Here is a 20,647-nt window from a genome sequence, read left to right on the forward strand (position 1 = left end):
GCACCAACGGGCAAAGTTTAACGCTGAGCCGCTCGTGATGTTTTCCCTGGTTCAGCTTTACGGATCATGTGCAAGAAATCAATCTCCGAGTGCTCAGGGCGAGCTGTGGCTCTGACACTTCGTTCCGGATCTGTGATGGGTTTTTCTGTGAGAGTTCTGCCTCCAGAAGGGCACATCTGTCTTGATCCAAAGGCACTCAAATAAATAGGATGAGTAAACACTACCACAAACAAAGGCGGCTGCCGGACCAGGGCTTACAAGTGGAATCAGTTCTTGGTTGCTCTTCACATTTTAACATGTTATTATAAAAAGAAAATTGATGTTCATATTTATATTTACATAACATTCATAACATACCAAATATTTTTATACATAAAAAAACATCATTTGCCAGCAAGAAAATGCATAAACAATCAAATCTTACATTAACTTGCGTGCACATGGACATGGACAACTGCGGTACAAAATGAAATAAGAGAGATTAATATATAATATCTGTACAGTATAGACAATATTGATATGGTTTTCAGAGAAATAAAAAATAATTCTGTATAAAGGTAGCTTAAGAAATCAGTGTACATTCCCTACCAGAACCAAATGCAAGGGAACAAAGCTTGACATTCTTAATCTAGCACACTGAATATTTCACACTGCTTGAAATTACATTTATAAACACTAAAAGCTAACGTAGGTTGATTATGTCCTGGCTTAAAAATACAATCGATATAAGAACATACTCAAAATTAATACAATCTGAAAAGCTTTTTGGTGGTACATGAATAATTATCAAGAGTACGAAGATATTGTACCAAGCAAGAATTGGTTGCTAGTAGACGAGGTGATAGCTAAGCCTTTCATTTCAAGAAATGGTGAATTTGGGGCTTTCGCAGTACAAGCAATATAAACCCTGTGTCACTCAAGCACCAACTGGGACATTATAAAAGTTTTGAACAACCACCATCCCGCAAACCATTTAAGCAAAAAGATAACGAAACGATGGGTGCTAGGTTTTAGGAATATTTTAGTAAAATCACAGCAGCTTCCTCAGTCCCATGGGTGTTAAAGACTAAACATTAGGCTAGGCGGAATACAGCTGAACAACTCTGCTGCTTTCATTTTTTCGCTCATCCTCAAACACTCATTCGTAGCATACACGATCATAAATTTTGTACACACACATACATATACAACAATCTTAACCTATTTTATGGAAATTTGTACTTTAATATCACTTCCTTGGAGAGTTTTCACAGTCCTTGATTTATCATGGAAGTACTGGCACACATTTAGACAAGTCAAAAAAAGCAGCCCACGAGAAAAAGAAATGACAAATATTCTGTGAACAAATGTCTGTCACGTGTTTTTCTACTTTTTACCAACTGCAAAACCGGGTCCTGAAACCAATGACCAGCAACGGACAGAGACGAAAGCATCCTTGAAGCCAAAGGAAATTTCAGCTGCATTTGTCTTCTTTCTTTTTGGTAGCACCTGTTAGCAAGCCGGATTTGGCAGTGCCTCTAGAGTTTTGGAGCTCTGAAGGGATGGATCGGCGAGGCCCTGATTACTGTCTAAGCTCTGAAGGGATGAATGAGAAAGGACAATAACTCCTTTCTCAGGGTCATCCAAGGACACAGAGCTCTGGACCTCAGAAGAAGGAGATGATGAGCTCAGCTTAAAAGAGGTCGATGAGGGTGTAGGTGATTTGATAGAGGAGGTCAGTGCGCTGAGTACTGTTGAATTCGATAACTGCCGGCTGATACTTGACGTAAAGGAGCTGACTGGCGATAATGACACTTTTATGCCATTCTGCAGCCATCTCTTCACAACAGTAGGAAATCTGGTTGATTTCGTTATCCATGCGAATATCCTGGGGTACCTCTCCTCCAGGTGTTTGCGTTTGTTGCTGTTTGATAATAAGATTATGAAGAGGAAGAAGCCTTGCAGGCAATTGAGGGTGTCAGTTAAAGCCCTGGAAAGACAACGAAGAAAATTTAGTCGTGACAGCACAGTTAAATCTTGGTTCAAAACGAACCTGCTTCAGTGACAAGGCAGGACGTTACTAAACTAATGTGATAAGAGAAAGCAAGATTGATTGAGTGATTGATTTATGTCTTAAAACTGGCGTTACAAGACAATCAATCAATCAATCCTGCTATATTTCTCATATCAGATTAGTTTAGCATGAAATAAATATTTGAGCAAACGAATCAAACATGTCTCCGTGTAGCATCATTAACCCTGGGTGAACCCTTGCTATTAAATGAGCATAGAAAGAAAAGTCCTTATTACCGTTTAAGTTAAGAAATGTCTTACAACAACTCGAACAAAAACCAAACATATAATAACCATAATGTGCTTCCTGCATAACAAATGAGCCTGAGTTAGATTTAGAGTACTTAGGGAACGAGCTAGAAATATCTGTAATGGGAAAGCGAGTTATTTAGGAGCGGAAATTTGATATCTTTGAAATAGAAGACATTTTGAACGAACCGGCAATCAAAATACATTTCATACAAACTCAAGTCTTTTCAAAGCAAATTTTAGGAATTTGGAATGGGAACTGAAGATACTCGAAATTATCATTCATATTCATTAGGAACTGCTATTATTCTGAAACCGCTGGTGATTCTGGAAGAAAATGGCGAATGTCATCAAGGAAAATGCATGAGCTTGAATGTGAAATTCAGAAGATTTAATGTTAAGAGCAGGTATTTCTTAAGGCAAAGTTCACTGAAAACGGAACTGAGGTATTTAGAACATGAAGTTTACTATCGTGTGTTGTAAAATTAGTCAACATTTCTTACCTGGAATAATACTAATTCCAACATAAATCACCCTAACTACTTCAAAGTCAATTATCTTTTGCAGAAAAAATTATCTGAGAATTCTCAGAATTGCGTCACGTTCAAGTAATAGATGCTAATATTCTGTTATTTTGAAGGCAGGCTTCAAATACTTGCAACTACATTTGACAGACTTAAAGTTCTCTGGCGTCATGACATAGCCTAAATGCTGACAATTCGATCTGCAAATACTTGTGGCCAAATCAGGGTTTTTGATGACATCTGCACAAATTCATCTATTCTTGCATATTGTATTTGACCATTAACAACACCAAGATGCCTTAACACCCCTTTACTGCCACCAGAGAAAAGGAATTTACAAAAGTGCAGTTCACCGGTCCTGTACGCAATTAGGACACCTAGATATATATACTTGGTTATGTGCATATTGTTAGATGGAATCTAGACCAGTAATTTTTGTGTTTTCTAAGAGTTTAAAACCGATTGTCGATTTCACCTACAATGAATAATACCTTTCATTCCATGGTATTATTTCATACAGAAAGACATTATTAAAAGGCAGTTACTTCTATTATTTCATTGTGGAGGTATTTCTAAGAACTTCGGCCCCCTGAAATAAATTTTCCACACCGTAACTTCATATGTTTTTAAAATGAATAACGAAAAGTAACCCAATAACAGCTAGGCTGATTCAAAGTTCATTTTGAAATCTGTTTTGTTCTGCACTTTTAACATTATACAGTACTGGTTTTAGGTTGAAGGCATTTATTTCCTCCACTATGTCAAGGAATTCATAACTCCTAGTAGTCAACTCGGGTAATATTATCAAAATATTTGCATTATGTACACCAATTAGCAACTTCACTATAGCCAATCCCTTACAACATTTCAAGAAGGAGTTACAATACTTTGTAAGAAAGTTGCAATTCCTTGTCTGAGTCCCACTTCCTACTAATAATCACAAAATTCGGATCTTTCCTAGATAGTGACCCCCAAGGTTTTAGCCCGGTATGTATCCAACCTCTGTGGCGTGTTTAGTACAAGTCCGTTAGAGATGACCGTAAAAACATAAACAAAAGACTATAAATATCATAAAGATAATGATTCCCAAGAAATATCAGTCATATGTAACAACCCCTGAAAACCCTTGCGGGTCACTATCTAGGAAAGATCCCAAAATTCTTGTAGAAGTATAGTGAACTGATGTCACTCGCTCGCACGTCACGACATTTCTAGATGCTCGACAATTTTCCAAAACTATTGCTTTAGATGCTGTTATGTAAATCGTTTACCAGACAGACTGTGTCAAAGCAAACATCACACTGAAGCTAAAGTACAGTATGTTATTTCTCTAACTGCGATACTTTAGTGTTTTATCCGTCATCCTTAACGACATTCGAAATATCTTATCTTAAGAAAGTTATATCTACCTTGCTCCATTATTTCGCAGGAATAATGTTGGTGAGCCTTGTAATTCAGATTTGGAACATTTGAAATTCCTTCATACTTTTATTGCTTTCAAACTTTTTATCTTCATGGTAGCTATAACTTTTGCGGAATAAAGTAATGAAATTAAGACTTACCAGAGTTCTAGTGGAGGTATTTTCCAAGACAGCAATTCAGTAACCCAGCAGGTGGCCATAAGGATGAAGATTTTCAGTTTCTGGTTAAAACTGAAAAAGAATAAGATTAAGTTATTCACGAACATCTTCATGTTTGCAGGACCGCAGACTTTATCAATGGTTTAAGACCGTTTTATTACATCCAATTTTAATGTTTAATCTCAGGCCAACTTGACTTTTAAGTCATGCTATCAAAGTGTTCAAATTGTGTATAGGTCTTTAGTTTTAACTATTAATTGTAGATGCCCCTGTGGCCATCTCAAGGTACTTTTACCAAAAAACAGGGACGGTACCACACAAGAGAGGCTTAATGTTGTAAAAAAAAAATTATTTTGCTTATGAAATGAATAAACATGCTATGTAAGGGACAAAGTTCCAGTAATTTCTGATAGTCCAACACCCTGTCACTAGGAAATATAGAACACCCTACGAGTGAAACATTTATACTTGACAAAAATTTGGGTCATTTCTTACTCGTGGACGTGGTCAGTGATCTGCCTGGAGGGCATACTGGACGACATGTTGCGTTGGTCACTGATGACGCCAGTTCCTAAATTCTTCAGGTCATTGGTGGTTTCTTTGTAGTTGCGAAGCATTATTTTGTAGTTGATGTACGTAAGGAAGAGGAATACAGAATTGCAGAAAAACAACACAGCTATGGGCCCGTAGAAATAGACCAGGAGGGCAATATCCTCTGCAAAAAGGAGGCATTGATAACTGACAGAAAAACAAACTGAAAAATTCTCAAAATTTAGTCAGCACAGGACGTTCATGTTGACGAGAGCTCTATTACCACTGACTGAATAAAGCGTGATATATAAGTAATGTCTTAAGAATGGATCTGATTGTATCATTAGGGCAACTTAGATCACCAATTAAACTGAGGTTTCTTGTTAACAGAGCAAAAAAGCAAGTGTGAAATCAGATCACAGCTATTCACTCTAAGATACACTGCACTAGACTCCCCAAGAATGTTGGTCTTACCTCTGAACCAGCATCGTGAAAAACCAATGTATGGCTTAATCACACCCCACATATTATCAGGTGCACATTTTTGCATCACGATGGTAATCACACTGAAAGGTAAATAAATATCATAAGCATATCTTAACTGTAAAGTAATGAAATACTGTTATATAAGACTTATCCCTTCAGTGAATTGCTTAAATATTTATAAGGAAGTTTGAAATCTGAGCTGGATCTTCATTGAACTTGAAAACCTCAAAAACATTTGTTGAAAACAAATAGGTTTTACAAAATACCTCCAACGTCAATAAGGCCCCATTCAAATCAGCAGCATAACACTTATTCATAACATTGCTTTGTCATTACAAAAAAGTAGAAAAGGGCTGTTTGATCCTGAACTGTTAAAATGCGTTCTTACCATATACAGAAGGGTATTCCCCAGCCATACATCATGTAGTATTTATTAGGGTAAGACTTGACTGGACGGTAATTTTTCAGTCTCCTGAAAAGACCCAATTGATGAATAAACAAATTCTTTAATAATCATGAGCGAAAAACAAGGCCACACCACTACAAATTCAGTTGTAACATTTATACACATTTGCTATATTTAACGTTATTTAGGGTTCCATTTATTCCCCTTCTCTGACGAATCCAGTGAATACCGTTTGTTTTTAGAATTCTGGATTTCAGATTAAGAGTAAATTTACCAATCGTTAGTTTAAAGATATAGGATAAATAACATTTTTTTACAGACTATAATGAAAATTTTCAAATACGTCTCAAGGGCCAATAAAACTATTTACTTACCTCAGCTTCCTCCAGATCTCAAAACACATCACATTCAGCCAGAAGAATGTTGTAAGAAACCCAAACTGCATAGCAATGGCTGTAAGGCAAAAGTACATTATCTCATTATACTTGACAACCTATATTGAAATTCTGTAAAAATTACCTATTTACTAATTGGCATTTACCGATCAGAGCGTATGGGCCAAAACTGTTTACTCAAAGTAGACATTAATCTAAGCTCCACAGCAGATGGAAAATTAATTTAAAATTTTTAAGCCACAATGTTTCAACATTACAATAAATTAATGTTAACAAAAACAGCAAAAACCCGAAAATTAAGAGAAATGATTCCCACTCCCGTGACAATATGGAGATTTAATTCTGTATTTACTGTAGTGTATAAATGTTAACAGGATCTCACCTATGTTGACACAGACTTCATCAGCAAAGCTATTATGGAACACATGGACAGAGACGCTGGTGATGTAGGCGATGGAAAGAGCTATCACATGGCACAGTTGGTGCAGGCCTCCATTTGCAAGCAGTCGAGGAACCAACAGATGACTAATAATTGTAATCATTAGGAAGATAAGTGATATAACATTACAGATGGGGAAAAGATATGGTCGCACTTCTAACCACAAGGAAGTCTCAGTCAGACACGCCAGGGCACTCTGCTCTCGGTTGTCATTGTCTAAAAATGTATCCACGCAGAAATCAGAGGAAGTGAACGTTCTGTCTTTGAGAAGATTGCCAGTCCTATCTACACTGATCTTTTCCTCTACTTTGGATACTGGTGTGCATAATGGCCACCCGATTACAATATTGTAATTAGAGATATCTATGTCAGTAGGAGGATTAAAAGTAGGATTGGGATCTGGCACACAACTGTAAAGATTTATGTCCATCGAATACCCAGATTTACAACACTTCCTAAGACACGTACCCTTTGCACAGGCTTCCTTGTGTGTCACTATAGGATCACGGTAACAAAAGCTCGTGAAGTAGCCAACAGAGCCATCAGAATTCTTAATGCCATCAACACAGTATTCAGGACAGTTGTAATAAATACGCCTTTTGTCAGTTCCTGGCACCCAACCATTTCCTACACCACCTGCCAAATTAACAAGATTTGAATCCCTGTGACCAAGAGGAATTGTTATCAGAGGTTCAGAATCACACTTTACTGTGCTGAGATAATTCGTAATATTAGGCCAGGCTAAGTTATCACCAAAGGGTTTCGCAGAAATGGGTGGTGTGAGCACGTCTGGAGTTTGTGCGTCTTCGCATCTACCATTCTTCATGGCCTTTCCAGGAGGACAGCACCTTGGAACAGAAGGTATGGGTACACAAGCCTTCACTGTCAAAGTCAAATCGCCTTGATCATCCAGGTGGTGGACAATGCAGTAGTTATTGATGCGTTGCCCGTCAAGTTTTCCAGCATTTTCAAGAAGAACTATGTCACCTCGAGGCCTTAAATGGAACTGTCCCTTGGTGAAGTTCATGTTCTGGTATTTTGAAGGATCACAGTTTACATCTTGAACTATCACAGTATAATTACTCACAGTTTCCTGAAAAAGGAAAGAGGTAAGTGCAATTAGACCGAGAATGTTGTAATGCGTAGAACAATGATTTGCATGTTGGTCATCTACCAATGTAAATCGGTAAGAAAGAGTATGAGGCACATGTAATCACAAATCAGCTCGTATGATTGTTACCGATAAAAGAAATGCAAACCTGCTTCAAAGGGCAAGCATTTATGTATCTATAAATTTCTGTGTGAGCGTTGCTTAAATTTATGCAGATGGAGTCTAAATAACAGAAACGGTTATAAGCAAGTAACTTTTTGTGACAGATACCTTTACATTTTAAGTTTTGGAAGACGAAGATCAAACTTATTTCATGCTCTGTTAAGCAAAGACTCTTTGATTTACACTGTCAAAAACGACTTTGTTTCTGTAAGATTATGACAGGTTTTCAAGGTTTTCAAGTAGGAAGAATGGTTAAAAGCATGTAGAACTCAGGAGTTTAGGAGGGTGGAGGAGAGGAACACAAAGATTTCTACAGATGTTCAAAGTTAAGCATACCTTAGTTTAACCAGACCACTGAGCTGATTACAGCTCTCCTAGGGCTGGCCCAAAGGATTAGACTTATTTTACGTGGCTAACAACCAATTGGTTTCCTAGCAATTGGACCTACAGCTTATTGTGGAATCCAAACCACATTATACCGAGAAATGAATTTCTATCGCCAGAAATAAATTCCTCTAATGTTCAGGAAGAGGCATCACAGAGAACGCTAATATTCACGAAACTGAAGAGTGAGTGCAAGACTGAGGTGTGTTGCGTATGATTGAGCTTGATGTGACGCTGATGAGCCTACTGAATAGATGCATGAAACAGCTAATGGGGTGGAAGTTTTCTGCACAAGGGACTCATCAAAGATTTGGCGCTTCAAAATATAACTGTAGTAATGGCCAATTCATTCAGTTTTTCTCAGGATCCGTCTCTTGTTAGGGAAGTCTCCTTAATGTTGAGAAGATTATATATATATATATATATATATATATATATATATATATATATATATATATATATATATATATATATATATATATATATATATGTGTGTGTGTGTGTGTGTGTGTGTGTGTGTGTGTGTGTGTGTGTGATTATTATCACTTTTGTACGTGATTCACATTACCACAGGTGAAAAATAAGACCGGTTTCGACTTTATTTACAAGCCATTGGAAATAAAGTCGAAACCGGTCAGGACCCACCCCGCCTCTTATTTTTCACCTGTGTAATGTGTGATTATACATATGATTATATATATATATATATATATATATATATATATATATATATATATATATATATATACATATATATATATATATATATATATATATATATAATATATATATATATATATATGTGTGTGTGTGTGTGTGTGTGTGTGTGAATTTTGTCACACAAACGTGTGACATTTTTCTATTCACAAATATGAAGCCACAATCATCGCTTAATACTCTATCCACAATAACTGAGGAATAACCTATACCCAAGGGGAACTGTGATTGATAAGCGCTTCTTCCCTGGCAGGCTTAACCGGGTGGTCAAAGTAAGTGTCTCGTTCCTAAACGAGACGAGACAACAGTTCGAACCCCGTCAGGAATGAACGCTGAACTCATTAATAATAACTCCCCTTGGGCGTCCAGTCATTCCCAAAGCTTGGTGAATTGGATATCAAATTATATTTGTGGCTTCATATTTGTGAGATATATTTATATATGTATATATATATATATATATGTGTGTGTGATTATAATTAACGTGTTTGTACCGTGTGTATACATATAAATACATTTGGTGACACCCCGATAATCAATCTTAGCGGGAGGACGGACCTGTGCATTTCGGCAGTAACTCTTGCTTTCCCATCCTTATTTCCTTTTATTACTCGTATTCGGTGTAACCCAACTTCTTGTGCTTTATTAGCAGTCAATAGTCCACAGGCTTTAGGCTCAGTTCAAAAGTGAGAAAGAGAAGGAGCGAGAAATGGGAGTAAAAGAGAACTAAATTGGTTGTGTAAACCCCGTAGAGTTTAAAAAGTACTCTGTCGCCATCCACGTGTTGCATGGACTATAATTACATTTACTTTACGTTAATATCGCTGTAATACCGCATATTTGCCCAAAAATTATACCAATCATCTATTTAAGCGAAATAATTCTAATGCCACTATTCACAGAGCTAAATGAAAGTACAAAAAAAAAAGAAAAGGATTATCTAAATTCCAAAACATGAAATTATAATCCTCCCATTGACTAAACAAAACTGCTGCCCTGTGACTTGATGTCATTCATACTTAAAGAAGGTAACCGAGCCCAAGTAAAGAAAAATATACCTTAATTGTTACTGACATGGGTGAGTGTTATCGTCAATATGGGACTCGTAGCTCTAAATGACTGATAAAAAATTAGGAAAGTTTCCAATGAAAGTATGTGTCAGCGGACGTGAATCACATTCGAGTCAGGTAATATCAGTCTTTCCGGATATAAAGACTTTTGTTGACGCGTGTACTCACTCAAAAAATTATTGCCCCTTATAATTGTTCGGAAATTAGTGACTCGGACGCATAAAAATAACTACTGACCTCTTTTGTATTTATCCATTCATACTGGACTGGAATGACGGTGACACCATCATAAACCTGGCACTCTCCATCCACTAAAATCTCATTTCCTTTGCAGTGGCACTTGACAAGGGCCTGAGCCACCGGTCGTCCTCCGATACCTGGGCACTCGGACTGGAGACTGTCTGTGCTTGCATCAGGGAACACTTTGGTGTCAGCTTGTGGGATTGCCGTTGTATGTTCATCTTGGAAACTCGTGCTACTTGTTTCGGGGATCATCGTAGTATTGTTTTCTTCAAGCTTAGTAGTGTCGGTTTCAGGGAAAATCGAGGTATTTTTTTCATGGAAGACCGCGAGATTACTATCTAGGGACGTGGTGATATTTGTTTCTCTAGATAACGTTCTATTGGCATCATCGTAAGAGTTGGTAACATCTGGTTGCAAAGTAGTGACAATTTCCATAATCAGGTCATCTTCTTCTTCTTCTTTAAGAGGGTAGTGGGATGTTGCCCCTTCCGTCTCGGATCTCAGGATGCCACCAGAGGATGGACTGACAGCATCAGTGTTATTCGATGGTATTTGGAGTGCGTTTGCCTGTGCCAGAAGTCCAACGCAAAGCAGCGTGAAGAGCGCCATTTCCGTGTCGAGCTCTGTCACTCATTGACAACTCAAGATTTGATCGTCCTTTCTTGCTTCTCCTACACTGCGTCAAAAGTTACGTTTATGTGAGGGATGTCACAATGATTTTTATATACACTATAAAACACTTCTCACAATATTGTCGATGAGGCTTATCCTCGTAAATCGCATTTTTTCATTCGCTAGTAAAAAAACTCGTCCGACACTTCACTTATGATTGAACAAGTAAAAATTCACTTGCCCTCCTTCACCCTTTGAGCGCGCATATGGCCTTGTCACTTCCTACCTGTCTCGGTTGTGCCAGCAGACTAATAGTTACTAGCCGCTGAGACTTTCTTGGTCCTGGCGCGTGGATTATGGCCCAGCCCACATGGGGGAGGAGCTACAATGGAGATTAGTAGTTCGGTAAACGTTTGTGCTTCGTTACTGATATCTTTTCTCATTGCAGTTAGTAAAAAATTGGCTAATGATTCTGAATGGATGTTATGGGTTTCCTTCAATCTTCTTTTGAGCATCACTACAAAATAAGGCAGGAGCGCGCAAGAGAATTGTAGCTTCTGGAACCTGGGGGCGGTTTTCCCGACTCCCGTGTAAGAAGAAGCCCTGCTGGCCAAGTTGCCAACATCAATCACTACGTGAAACGCATCAAGGATTTTCAGTCATACGTATGAAACTTTGAGCGTCTTCAAAACATTATTTGTCTTTCTTTTATACATGTCATGAGATGTGTTAAGAGTTCTTTTGTTAACAGCAATGGCTTCGAATGCATTCATTCACAAGGCATGTTTAAACTTTGTATAGTGCAGGATTTCGATGATATATATATATATATATATATATATATATATATATATATATATATATATATATATATATATATATATATATGTGTGTGTGTGTGTGTGTGTGTGTGTGTGTGTGTGTGTGTGTGTGTGTGTTATGTTTGTGTGTGTGTGTGCCTATAACTACGAAAATATGACTTGAGCACAAACAAATTCAGTAATTCCAGAAAGAAATTAATTGTAACGCAATTAGAAAAGTTTTAAGGAATAAAATTGCACTTGGAACACAGTTATATTAAAAGGAAATTAGGAAAAAGTGGAAGGAAGCAGAACAGAAATGAATGAATGCTAAGAAATCATGTGAAATTAAGAGACCCCGTACACATCATGACAACTGAAATTCTTGGTGAATGCTGTCCCAAAGCATTTCCTACGACCTCCAAAGCGTCAGAAATCTAGACATACAGACGCAAGTAACGTCTACAAATATACTAAGACAATTTTGTATACGTGCATATGAAGAAAGTTAATATTCATTCCACAAAATATTGTAGATTAAATCCCGATGAGAGTTGCTGGACTAACCGTGCGACTGCGAGTCATAAGAAGGCGATTATTATTCTTGTCCTGACGCAGTGAAGGCGGAAATGCATCGCATCGATTGTGTGGTAATCTGCTTTCTGTACCCAAGAGGGAGAAAGAGACAAACGGACGGACGGTCACAGGCAGGTGGACACTCACAGAAAGGAAGCCAGAATAAGGAGATAAAAAGAGAGAGAGAGGAGCATCACATGTTCTAAAATCGAAGAGAGAGAGAGAGAGAGAGAGAACAGGAAATACCCATTGTTTCCAAGAGAATATGAAGGAAATGTTCCGACTATGGATAGGCTTAAGCTGGATATAGGCGCCATACAGTTCGGTTCCGTTATTAGAAAGAATTAACTCCCGTGAACCAAAATCTCAAAACCAAACCAAAACCGGGTAAAAAAGGAAAACCGAGTTGTCTTATGAGCATTGTTGTGTTCATCTTGTAGCTGATTACTTTTCACGTTGAGCAAGACATTTCCTTCCTCTGGCTACTGAAAGCTTCCTTGTTGTTAAGTCCCCATCATTCATTTTTCACTTCGTGGTTTCTGTAGTGATCCTGCTGCCTCTCTCGTCTCATCCAACACATAGCTAAGATTTCTCGATATTGAAATATTTCTATTTGAGTATTTCTTGATGTTTCTTTAGTCACGAAAGCTTATTGTACTGTAAGCATTTACTCCAAAGGTTAATTGGATCATCTTTTGACACAAAAATGGACAATGGCTTCAAAGTCTTTCCTTACAGATACCTAAAAATATTGCTTAAGTGTAACAATATCAAAACTAGCCTAATAGAGCAAAAATCCATGAATTGCTACAGTAACAGAAAACCAGTAGCTAAATACAAAACGAAAAACTATAAATGAATCAATAAAAATTATCTAATAACTTCGGAGACTTGAACAGCTCATAGCCATTAGGTCACAACTACTTGAATCCAGAAAGAGACTTAACAAAATGATAAATAAATACTGGGTTGTGAGGACTGCAGTTTACAGAATAGTGAAAAGTGGATTCTGACGGATTTTCAGAACATGATCACAAGTAACGGTTCTTTAGGATAGGTAACCAAGTTTTATGTAGTTTCCGACTTTTCTCTTAAGAAAAACCATTTAGCTCAACAAATCATAAAAATGGATACCTGAATTTTACGATGACCATATCTTTGTAAGTTCAAATTTTGGACGCAACGACTGATCACAGTGAACAAATTTCTGAACTCAGATTATCAACACTTTCCCAGAATGTTAAATCTTTTTTTTGGCACAAGATGCTAACTCGAAGCAGACTAATTCCTAAACCTTTCTTGTATTTAAAAAAAAAAAACTCTCACGCTTTTAAAGATATCTCAACAATCGAAATAAAACCTTTTAAGGGAATGCGGAGTATTTTGTTTCTGGATCTTTTATGGTATTATTTCTCAGAATTTTTTATGAACATGCATGACATTCCAGAAATTGCTTTTTTTTTTTTATAAAAATGCACGACAAAAGGCTTTTTAATGGGGTATAATCACTGCTATTTCGCAAGAGGATAATGAATTTACCAAAATCTGCAAATATTTTTAAAGATTTTAGGCTTTTGCTTTCGACGTCTTATTTTATGAAACAAACAAACTAAAACGCGTGTTGAGTGGACCTTTCAAGTGTTACGGGCAACAGCCTAAGAGTCCGTCAAGTGAAATTATTTCTCATAGCTCGTTGGAGTAGCCTGTGAAAATTTTAGGTACAGTGGCCAATGATTGTTTTCTTCGTTCATTGCTGAGTTTTTAAGCAAAAAATCAGCAATGAACTAAGAAAACAATCATCGCCATGGATCTTATGGGCTTTTCCTTCCACTAGACTCAAAAAATAGTTGATAAGTGTTTACGAAAATTGAAAGCCAATATTTGCTAATGTTTGTCGGAGTCCTCCACCACTGTCTCCCCGCCCCTTCCTCTTCGGCATAATCACATTTGTTATTATTACAGATTGACAGAGTGCCATTGTTATTCTAACTTCAGAATTCATCAACCGGCAAAATTATTTGTAAGATGAAAAGATCAATAAGTATTAGGTCACTGGAGGTTCAGTAATAATAATAATAATAATAATAATAATAATAATAATAATAATAATAATAATAATAATAATAATAATATGTGAATAACCATAAAGGAATCTGAGCCGAAATAAAAAGGGGTCAGGTATATATAGGGTATAGAAAACCAACGTATTGTTGGAAATAAAATATTTGCCAGAAAACGCGATTAAAAACCTATATTTGCATTTTCAATTGTCTTCGAAATAAAAGATAACGATAATAGAAACGATCCTGAGATGGCGATAATTGTTTTCTTAGTTCATTGCTGAGTTTTGCTAAGTAACGTTTGGGGGGTTGAGAATATGATAACAGTCTATAATGAACAAGTTGGCGATTCCCAGATTCCCCAATCTAGCATCCACCAGAGAGCTTTTTCTGGAATCTGAGATGAAGTGAATAAGATCGCGTTATTATGCCCAGAAGTTCTAAACTTTTAGATTCGTGATGGCGAAAGGCTCTTCGCCCCCGCGTTGAATAAGATGTTTCCCGATCTAGTTTATTTTCTGTTAGATTTTCTTATGAATATTAATGCTTCAATCTTCATAGTCCCAGTTTTTTCATTTACATTTTATTTGGGAAATGTCTACTTATTTAACTGATGACTTATTAGCGGACTGATTTTCCAAACAAATTATGACTTGCATAATAGACAGTCTCTGTTTTCCTCTAGTGACCATTATTGTTGTGACGCCTGCTTACAAATGACATCGAAATGAATTAATTTTCAGGATGAACGGCTCCATCTCTCTCCCTGTCATCAGCTAAGTACGTAACCCTCCAGGGCGACCCGACATTCTTTTGTTGTTCTTCCATCGCAAATGATAATAATGATAGCAATACATGAAATATAAGAGAACTTTCAGGCATGGATATAAGTTGCTGGACAATGGAAAATAAGTTACAGACACTTCTTCTTGAGTCAGGGAATAGGATTCTTAGAAGCGAAAATGGAGTCCATGGAAAGATGATACTCTTTGAATATTTTATCGTTCCATGTTACGTACGTCAGCTGTCATTTGTATTTACCTCGTTTAGTGAAGTGTCCTTCATTTTATTAAAAGTGTCGCCGACTAGTCTGTCCCTAACATGTTTACAAGGTACGACTACAACGCAAGTTTTGCTATGCGAAGGCTGAGCGACAATGCATCCGCGCCGAAGTCGTTCTTTTCATAACAATAGAAAGACTCCCGGCTTGGCTCAGCCGCTATAATGAGTTGGTTTAGTGACAAAATTGTTTTCTTGTAACAATCAAATTACACACACACACATATATATATATATATATATATATATATATATATATATATATATATATATATATATATATATATATATATATATATATATATATATATATATATATATATATATATATTGTTCGCGTGTGTATGTATAAACTTTTCCTAGAGATTTCTGGGAAAAGTTTAACTTATTTTCGTTGTTTTCTTTGTTCCACGCTATTTTCTATTCTTTCTTTTATTTTTCATATACTTTTTATATGTTACAATGTTCATCTTTGCTTTCCTGTATTCCGTAATTTATTTGAATTATCTTGTCGCGTTACAGGGTGAATAATTTTGTTTCCACGAACAGAATGTTAAGTCTTTGCAACAGTGCTTAATAATTTTTTCAAACTCAAGCAAGAAATTTGTTTTCTCCACATATATTGTTAGATCCTCGAGAGTTGTTAAAATAACAGGACGTCTTACTTTGGCAATGTAATTTTCCCAGCATTACAATTCCCATTACAAAAGAACCGACTGAAACACTCTATCGTCCTTTCGTCTGTCTAGATGACGTTAGAAAACCTAGATCCGGATCCTATACTGGAGAAATATTATTTGGAAAATTCTTGAGCTTCGCGACCGCAGAACAAGTTTCAGGCGGCTGCAACGTATTGCGCAAAAGTCTGTTCCCTCGACCGGTAAAATGCTCCTTTCTCTGCCAATCGCTTCACCAAGGTCTGAAGAAGGATGGTCCTGGAATGAAGCTGACCTCTCCCGTGTGCTTTAATGCTTGGCTTTCAGCGGTCTTTTGATTTCTTGCCTTGCGGAAGAACTGAGGGCATTTACCTTTCATGCATCTTACGCCATGTTATGAGATCCTTGCATTTTCTTGTGTGGATGTTGTATTTCAGTTTTCTTTGGATATAATTGTATCGGATGGTCTTTAATTACCGTAGTATGCATTGAAATTTTCATCAGACTTAGTTTTTGAACATACTATATGAATATGTAGAATCTACTGGTCACTTTTACCAGATACATATGTAATTGTAATAGCCACAATGCCCTCTTAACTTCTCAAATTTTCGCGCTTTTTTGGATATGTTTGTCACTACAAAGCCGTAAGATCCAAGCGTAAGAAATTGAAGTGGCTGTGATGCCCGGTCGTGGGAAAGGGCATCACAGCCACTTCAATTTCTTGAGCTTGGATCTTACTGCTTTGTAGTGACAAGCATATCCAAAAAAGCGCGAAGAATTCGAGAAGTTAAGAGGGCATTGTGGCTATTACAATTACGTACTATATGATTATTCAGTCTTTGATGGCCTAGAATTGGAATTCCCAATTTGCCCTTTTGGGTGCAAACGAATGAATTAGTAACACTAAAGAGAGCTGGACTAAGTCTAGACCGTGTTCGGCAACTGCATAAGTAATCGTTAGTGAGCGAATAAGCTTTAGATTTTAACATGAGTTATAAAGAATAAAAGCATCGGTCTGAAATTATTAACAAGTAAAAAATGCGCTGAAGTTTCTTCGTGGCAGTCGAGTTTTCTGTACAGCCGCTAAGCGTTTAATCAAGGCCACCGAAAATACATCTATCTTTCGGTGGTCTCGGTATAATGCTGTATGAGCCGCGACCCATTAAACTTTAATCACGGCCAGGTGGTGGCCTATCCTATATTGTTGCCAGAAGCATGATTATGGCTAAATTTAACATTAAATAAAATCAAAACTACCGAGGCTAGAGGGCTGCAATTTGGTATGTATGATGATTGGAGGGTGGATGATCAACATACCAGTTTGCAGCCCTCTAGCCTCAGTAGTTTTTAAGATCTGAGGGCGGACAGAAAAAGTGCGGATAGAAAAAAGTGCGGACAGACAGACAAAATCGGCACAACAGTTTTCTTTTACAGAAAACTAAAAAAGGATTCTGAAAACTGTATATCATGTATTTTGCCTGTTTCGGAACTGCTTATTTCTGAGATACCTAAATTTCAACGAATTTCATAATAAAAAATAAGAAACCGCAATATGAATTATGAATTATCTGAATGAGATCGAGAAATTTGGTTTCCACTTCTGGAAAACTGTCAGCTCTGAGGGCTGGGTCTGTCCCAGGACAGGATTAATGAATTAAGATAAGGTCCAGTATATCAACAGGCATAAACACCAGGACGCCTCACATGTCGTACGAGATTTAGAGGAAAAGGAAATTTCAACTTCAGAAATGGCAGAGAAAAACAAGAAAATTTGGAGCTTTCTGCAGCACGGAGAGTCATAACACCACGTCTCAGAGAAGGGAAACCTCACTAAAGCTAACTTCAAAAGCAAGAAATCATTTGAAAGGGTGGCAGGGAAGAAAATTCGTTCTTGTGTTTGCCTGCGAAAAGAAAGTTGCAATGCAACGCCCCTGAGATTGAAAAGGGACGTTATTTCTCAAAATTGCAGAGGTTCTGGCAAAGAACAGCACTTGGGAAGGTTTTAGAGGAAAGCAATGATTATTTTGGGATTTCAGAAGAGTTTTTAATTTTTTTTTTTAATTTTTTTTTTTTTAGGCAATTACGGAAGGCAACAATGGCCACATTAGGGATTTTCAGGAGAGAAAATGGTTACTTTATGGTATTTCCGGGGGAAAATTATTCTTTTGTAATGTCAGAGAAAAAAATGGTTATTGCATGGAAATTCGGAGGAAAAAATTATCACTTTAAGAATTATAGAAGAAAAGACTGGTCGCTCTATTGATTTAGGAGCAAAGGAATGGTTACTTTAAGAAGGTTCTGAGTGAATAAAATTGTATTAAAGGTGGCAGATGAGAGAATATAGCACAATTTTGATGGCTCACACTACGAATTGGAAATGTTGGTAATGAAGCCATCAATATTCTGGTTTGCAGAATAGCTGGTAAACTATCGTAAAGATTTCAAAATGTTAAATTACGAAGAATACTAAGAAAAATAAAGTTGCTTCAGGTAATATACTAGAATAGATATTACATAAGGATATCGCAGAAGAATTAAGGAACTTTGATTAGTTAAGTTAAAGTTAAAGTCCTGTTTCTTAGGCCAACAGCCAGCTGGGGGATAGGTGCCAATCCCTATGACACGTGGCCAATGTGTCGCTAGGCACACTGTTTAACTCCCCAGCCCGAGGGCGTGTACCTATTCTCCTACTGAACCTCTCGGGTTTTTGTGGACCATTAGGTTGATGGGCTGCCAGATTTTTGCAGCTGCGCAATCTGAGCCATCAGTGAGTGGCGGGATTTGAACCCTGGCCTTCTCAACTGGCGCCTGAACCATATGGAAATAAGTTTAACTCAGTTGAAATGACAACACTGAAAATATCTGGACAACGCCACAGAGAAAAAAAAAAAGATGGTTTACTAGGTAGGAAAAATTTGTATGAAAAATTTTAATGGGAAAGAAGTCTCACAAGTTACAAATGGGAAGGCATCTTTCAGATGTCTGGGAAAAGAAAGAAATCACCATGACTTGCATCATAAGAAAATACAAACGGTTGCTGTGTAGATGGAAAGGTAAGATCCGAGTCCATTCTGGAGGAGGAACAAAACGAGGGACGAGACTTTATGTGGTGTTGTGAGAGACAGGATGCCACGTCAAGACTGTGCACCGTAAAGGCGGCCTCTTCTGTAACCCAGATCCGTTACTTCGGTGCTATTATAACGAGGCGGCGAATAAGAGGCAGAGTCAAGGTGTATTCTGATTTATTGACACTTGTCGCTATTTTTGATTGAGCTGGGTTTATGCCAGTACGGGCTCTTGCTTATAGAGCAGCCCGTAAGTCATTTTCTGATGAGTAAGTGGATAAAGGATAAGTGCATGATTTTTCTTTAATATGATAACGGACATGCCAGTGAAATGGTGTGAGTGAAATGAAAGGTTGACAGGCGAGGCTGCAAACCTCTTTAATCCCTAAGGTACCCGTTAGTTGGAGAGAAACAGCGATAGTACCAGTACTGGCGAGTTGGAGATGGCCAGTAAGGTTATTGACAACATTCCTGTTGTTTTTGACTAAGCTGGCTTCATGCCAGCACGGGCTCTTGCTCAGAGCAGCCCGTAAGAATAAAATCCCTGACAGGTCAGGAATTCTTGCGAGCGTAAAAGTAGCATTTGACATTAGGGAAAAACAGAGATATCTGTATACAGCCAGATGTGTTTTTTCTCACCTGAAAAATGTTTAACATTTCTATATACAAATTAGAAAGAGACTTCAATACGTATGGCAGGAAAGCTTGCAATATTTGACATGCGTTAGTAATTGCAGTTCTAAGTGTCCTAAAGCAGCTTCTGAAAAATGCGTAAAAAAGATCGTTTGAATCAGGAGCGCTGGATCTGTTTCCTGAGAGTATTCGGTGTGTCGTTGAGATTTTTGTTTTGATGCGAGTATGCCCTGAGCGTCCCGGCGACCGAGCGGGACCTCCTCACACCATTGTGGGTGGGTTAGGGGCGTGGCTGAAAATAGGAAGCTTCTGCCAAAAGATGTCTCGCAAAACCAGTTCCATTCCTGGGGTACCAAATGAAGTGGGAAATGACCCTTTAACGGGTTGCCGTTGAAAGGTGACGAGTCTTCTTCCCGATTTCAGTGGTAGAGGAAACATACAGAAAAAACCCTTCAGTTCTCCCTTCCAGAAATAGCATATGGAGACCGAAGCGGCACTAAGATTCATGTTATTAGCAACACTGCCGTTACGACAAATCGTACGGTCACAACAAGAAGTAAAGATACAACAGTACGGTCCTGATGGAAAACTGGGGGAAGGCTTAACTGAAACTAAATGCAAGAATTTTCCTATAACGGTAAGGAACAACAAGTCACGATGTTTATGGTGATGATAGTAACAAATATAATTATTATAACAAATATAATTATGACTTGGGAGTGAAGTGAAAATGAAGATGAGAACTGTCTTGCGTCTCGGGGTACTTTTTAAGATTCTGGAGCAAAGGAAATTTAAGTGACTAGAAATAGCCGCAGTCACCCTTCTTCAAATAAG

At 37.5% G+C, this 20,647-nt stretch overlaps 1 protein-coding gene across 1 annotated transcript; it reads right to left on the minus strand.

Annotated features, from left to right (window-relative positions):
• Positions 1-316: 316 nt before the first annotated feature.
• On the minus strand, positions 317-11,551 carry LOC136852585 (uncharacterized). The gene is made up of 8 exons (XM_067127425.1): positions 10,344-11,551; positions 6,606-7,755; positions 6,203-6,281; positions 5,811-5,894; positions 5,411-5,502; positions 4,901-5,120; positions 4,388-4,477; positions 317-1,969 (listed from the first exon to the last, which is right to left on the minus strand). Exons 1-8 carry the CDS (start codon positions 10,956-10,958, stop codon positions 1,492-1,494), a joined length of 2,808 nt encoding a protein of 935 aa, XP_066983526.1. The 5' UTR covers positions 10,959-11,551; the 3' UTR covers positions 317-1,491.
• Between the last annotated feature and the right edge of the window lie 9,096 nt (positions 11,552-20,647).

This window comes from Macrobrachium rosenbergii, chromosome 3, assembly GCF_040412425.1.
Source record: "Macrobrachium rosenbergii isolate ZJJX-2024 chromosome 3, ASM4041242v1, whole genome shotgun sequence".
Lineage (NCBI taxonomy): Eukaryota > Metazoa > Arthropoda > Malacostraca > Decapoda > Palaemonidae > Macrobrachium > Macrobrachium rosenbergii.

Excerpts from the sequence above, each read along its gene's own strand:
- LOC136852585 (XM_067127425.1), bottom strand. The coding sequence starts at position 10,958 with ATGGCGCTCTTCACGCTGCTTTGCGTTGGACTTCTGGCACAGGCAAAC. Across the intron at positions 6,282-6,605 it reads TGAAGTCTGTGTCAACATAG|CCATTGCTATGCAGTTTGGG; the intron begins GTGAGATCCTGT and ends TTTGCCTTACAG. Across the intron at positions 5,121-5,410 it reads TTCACGATGCTGGTTCAGAG|AGGATATTGCCCTCCTGGTC; the intron begins GTAAGACCAACA and ends TCCTTTTTGCAG.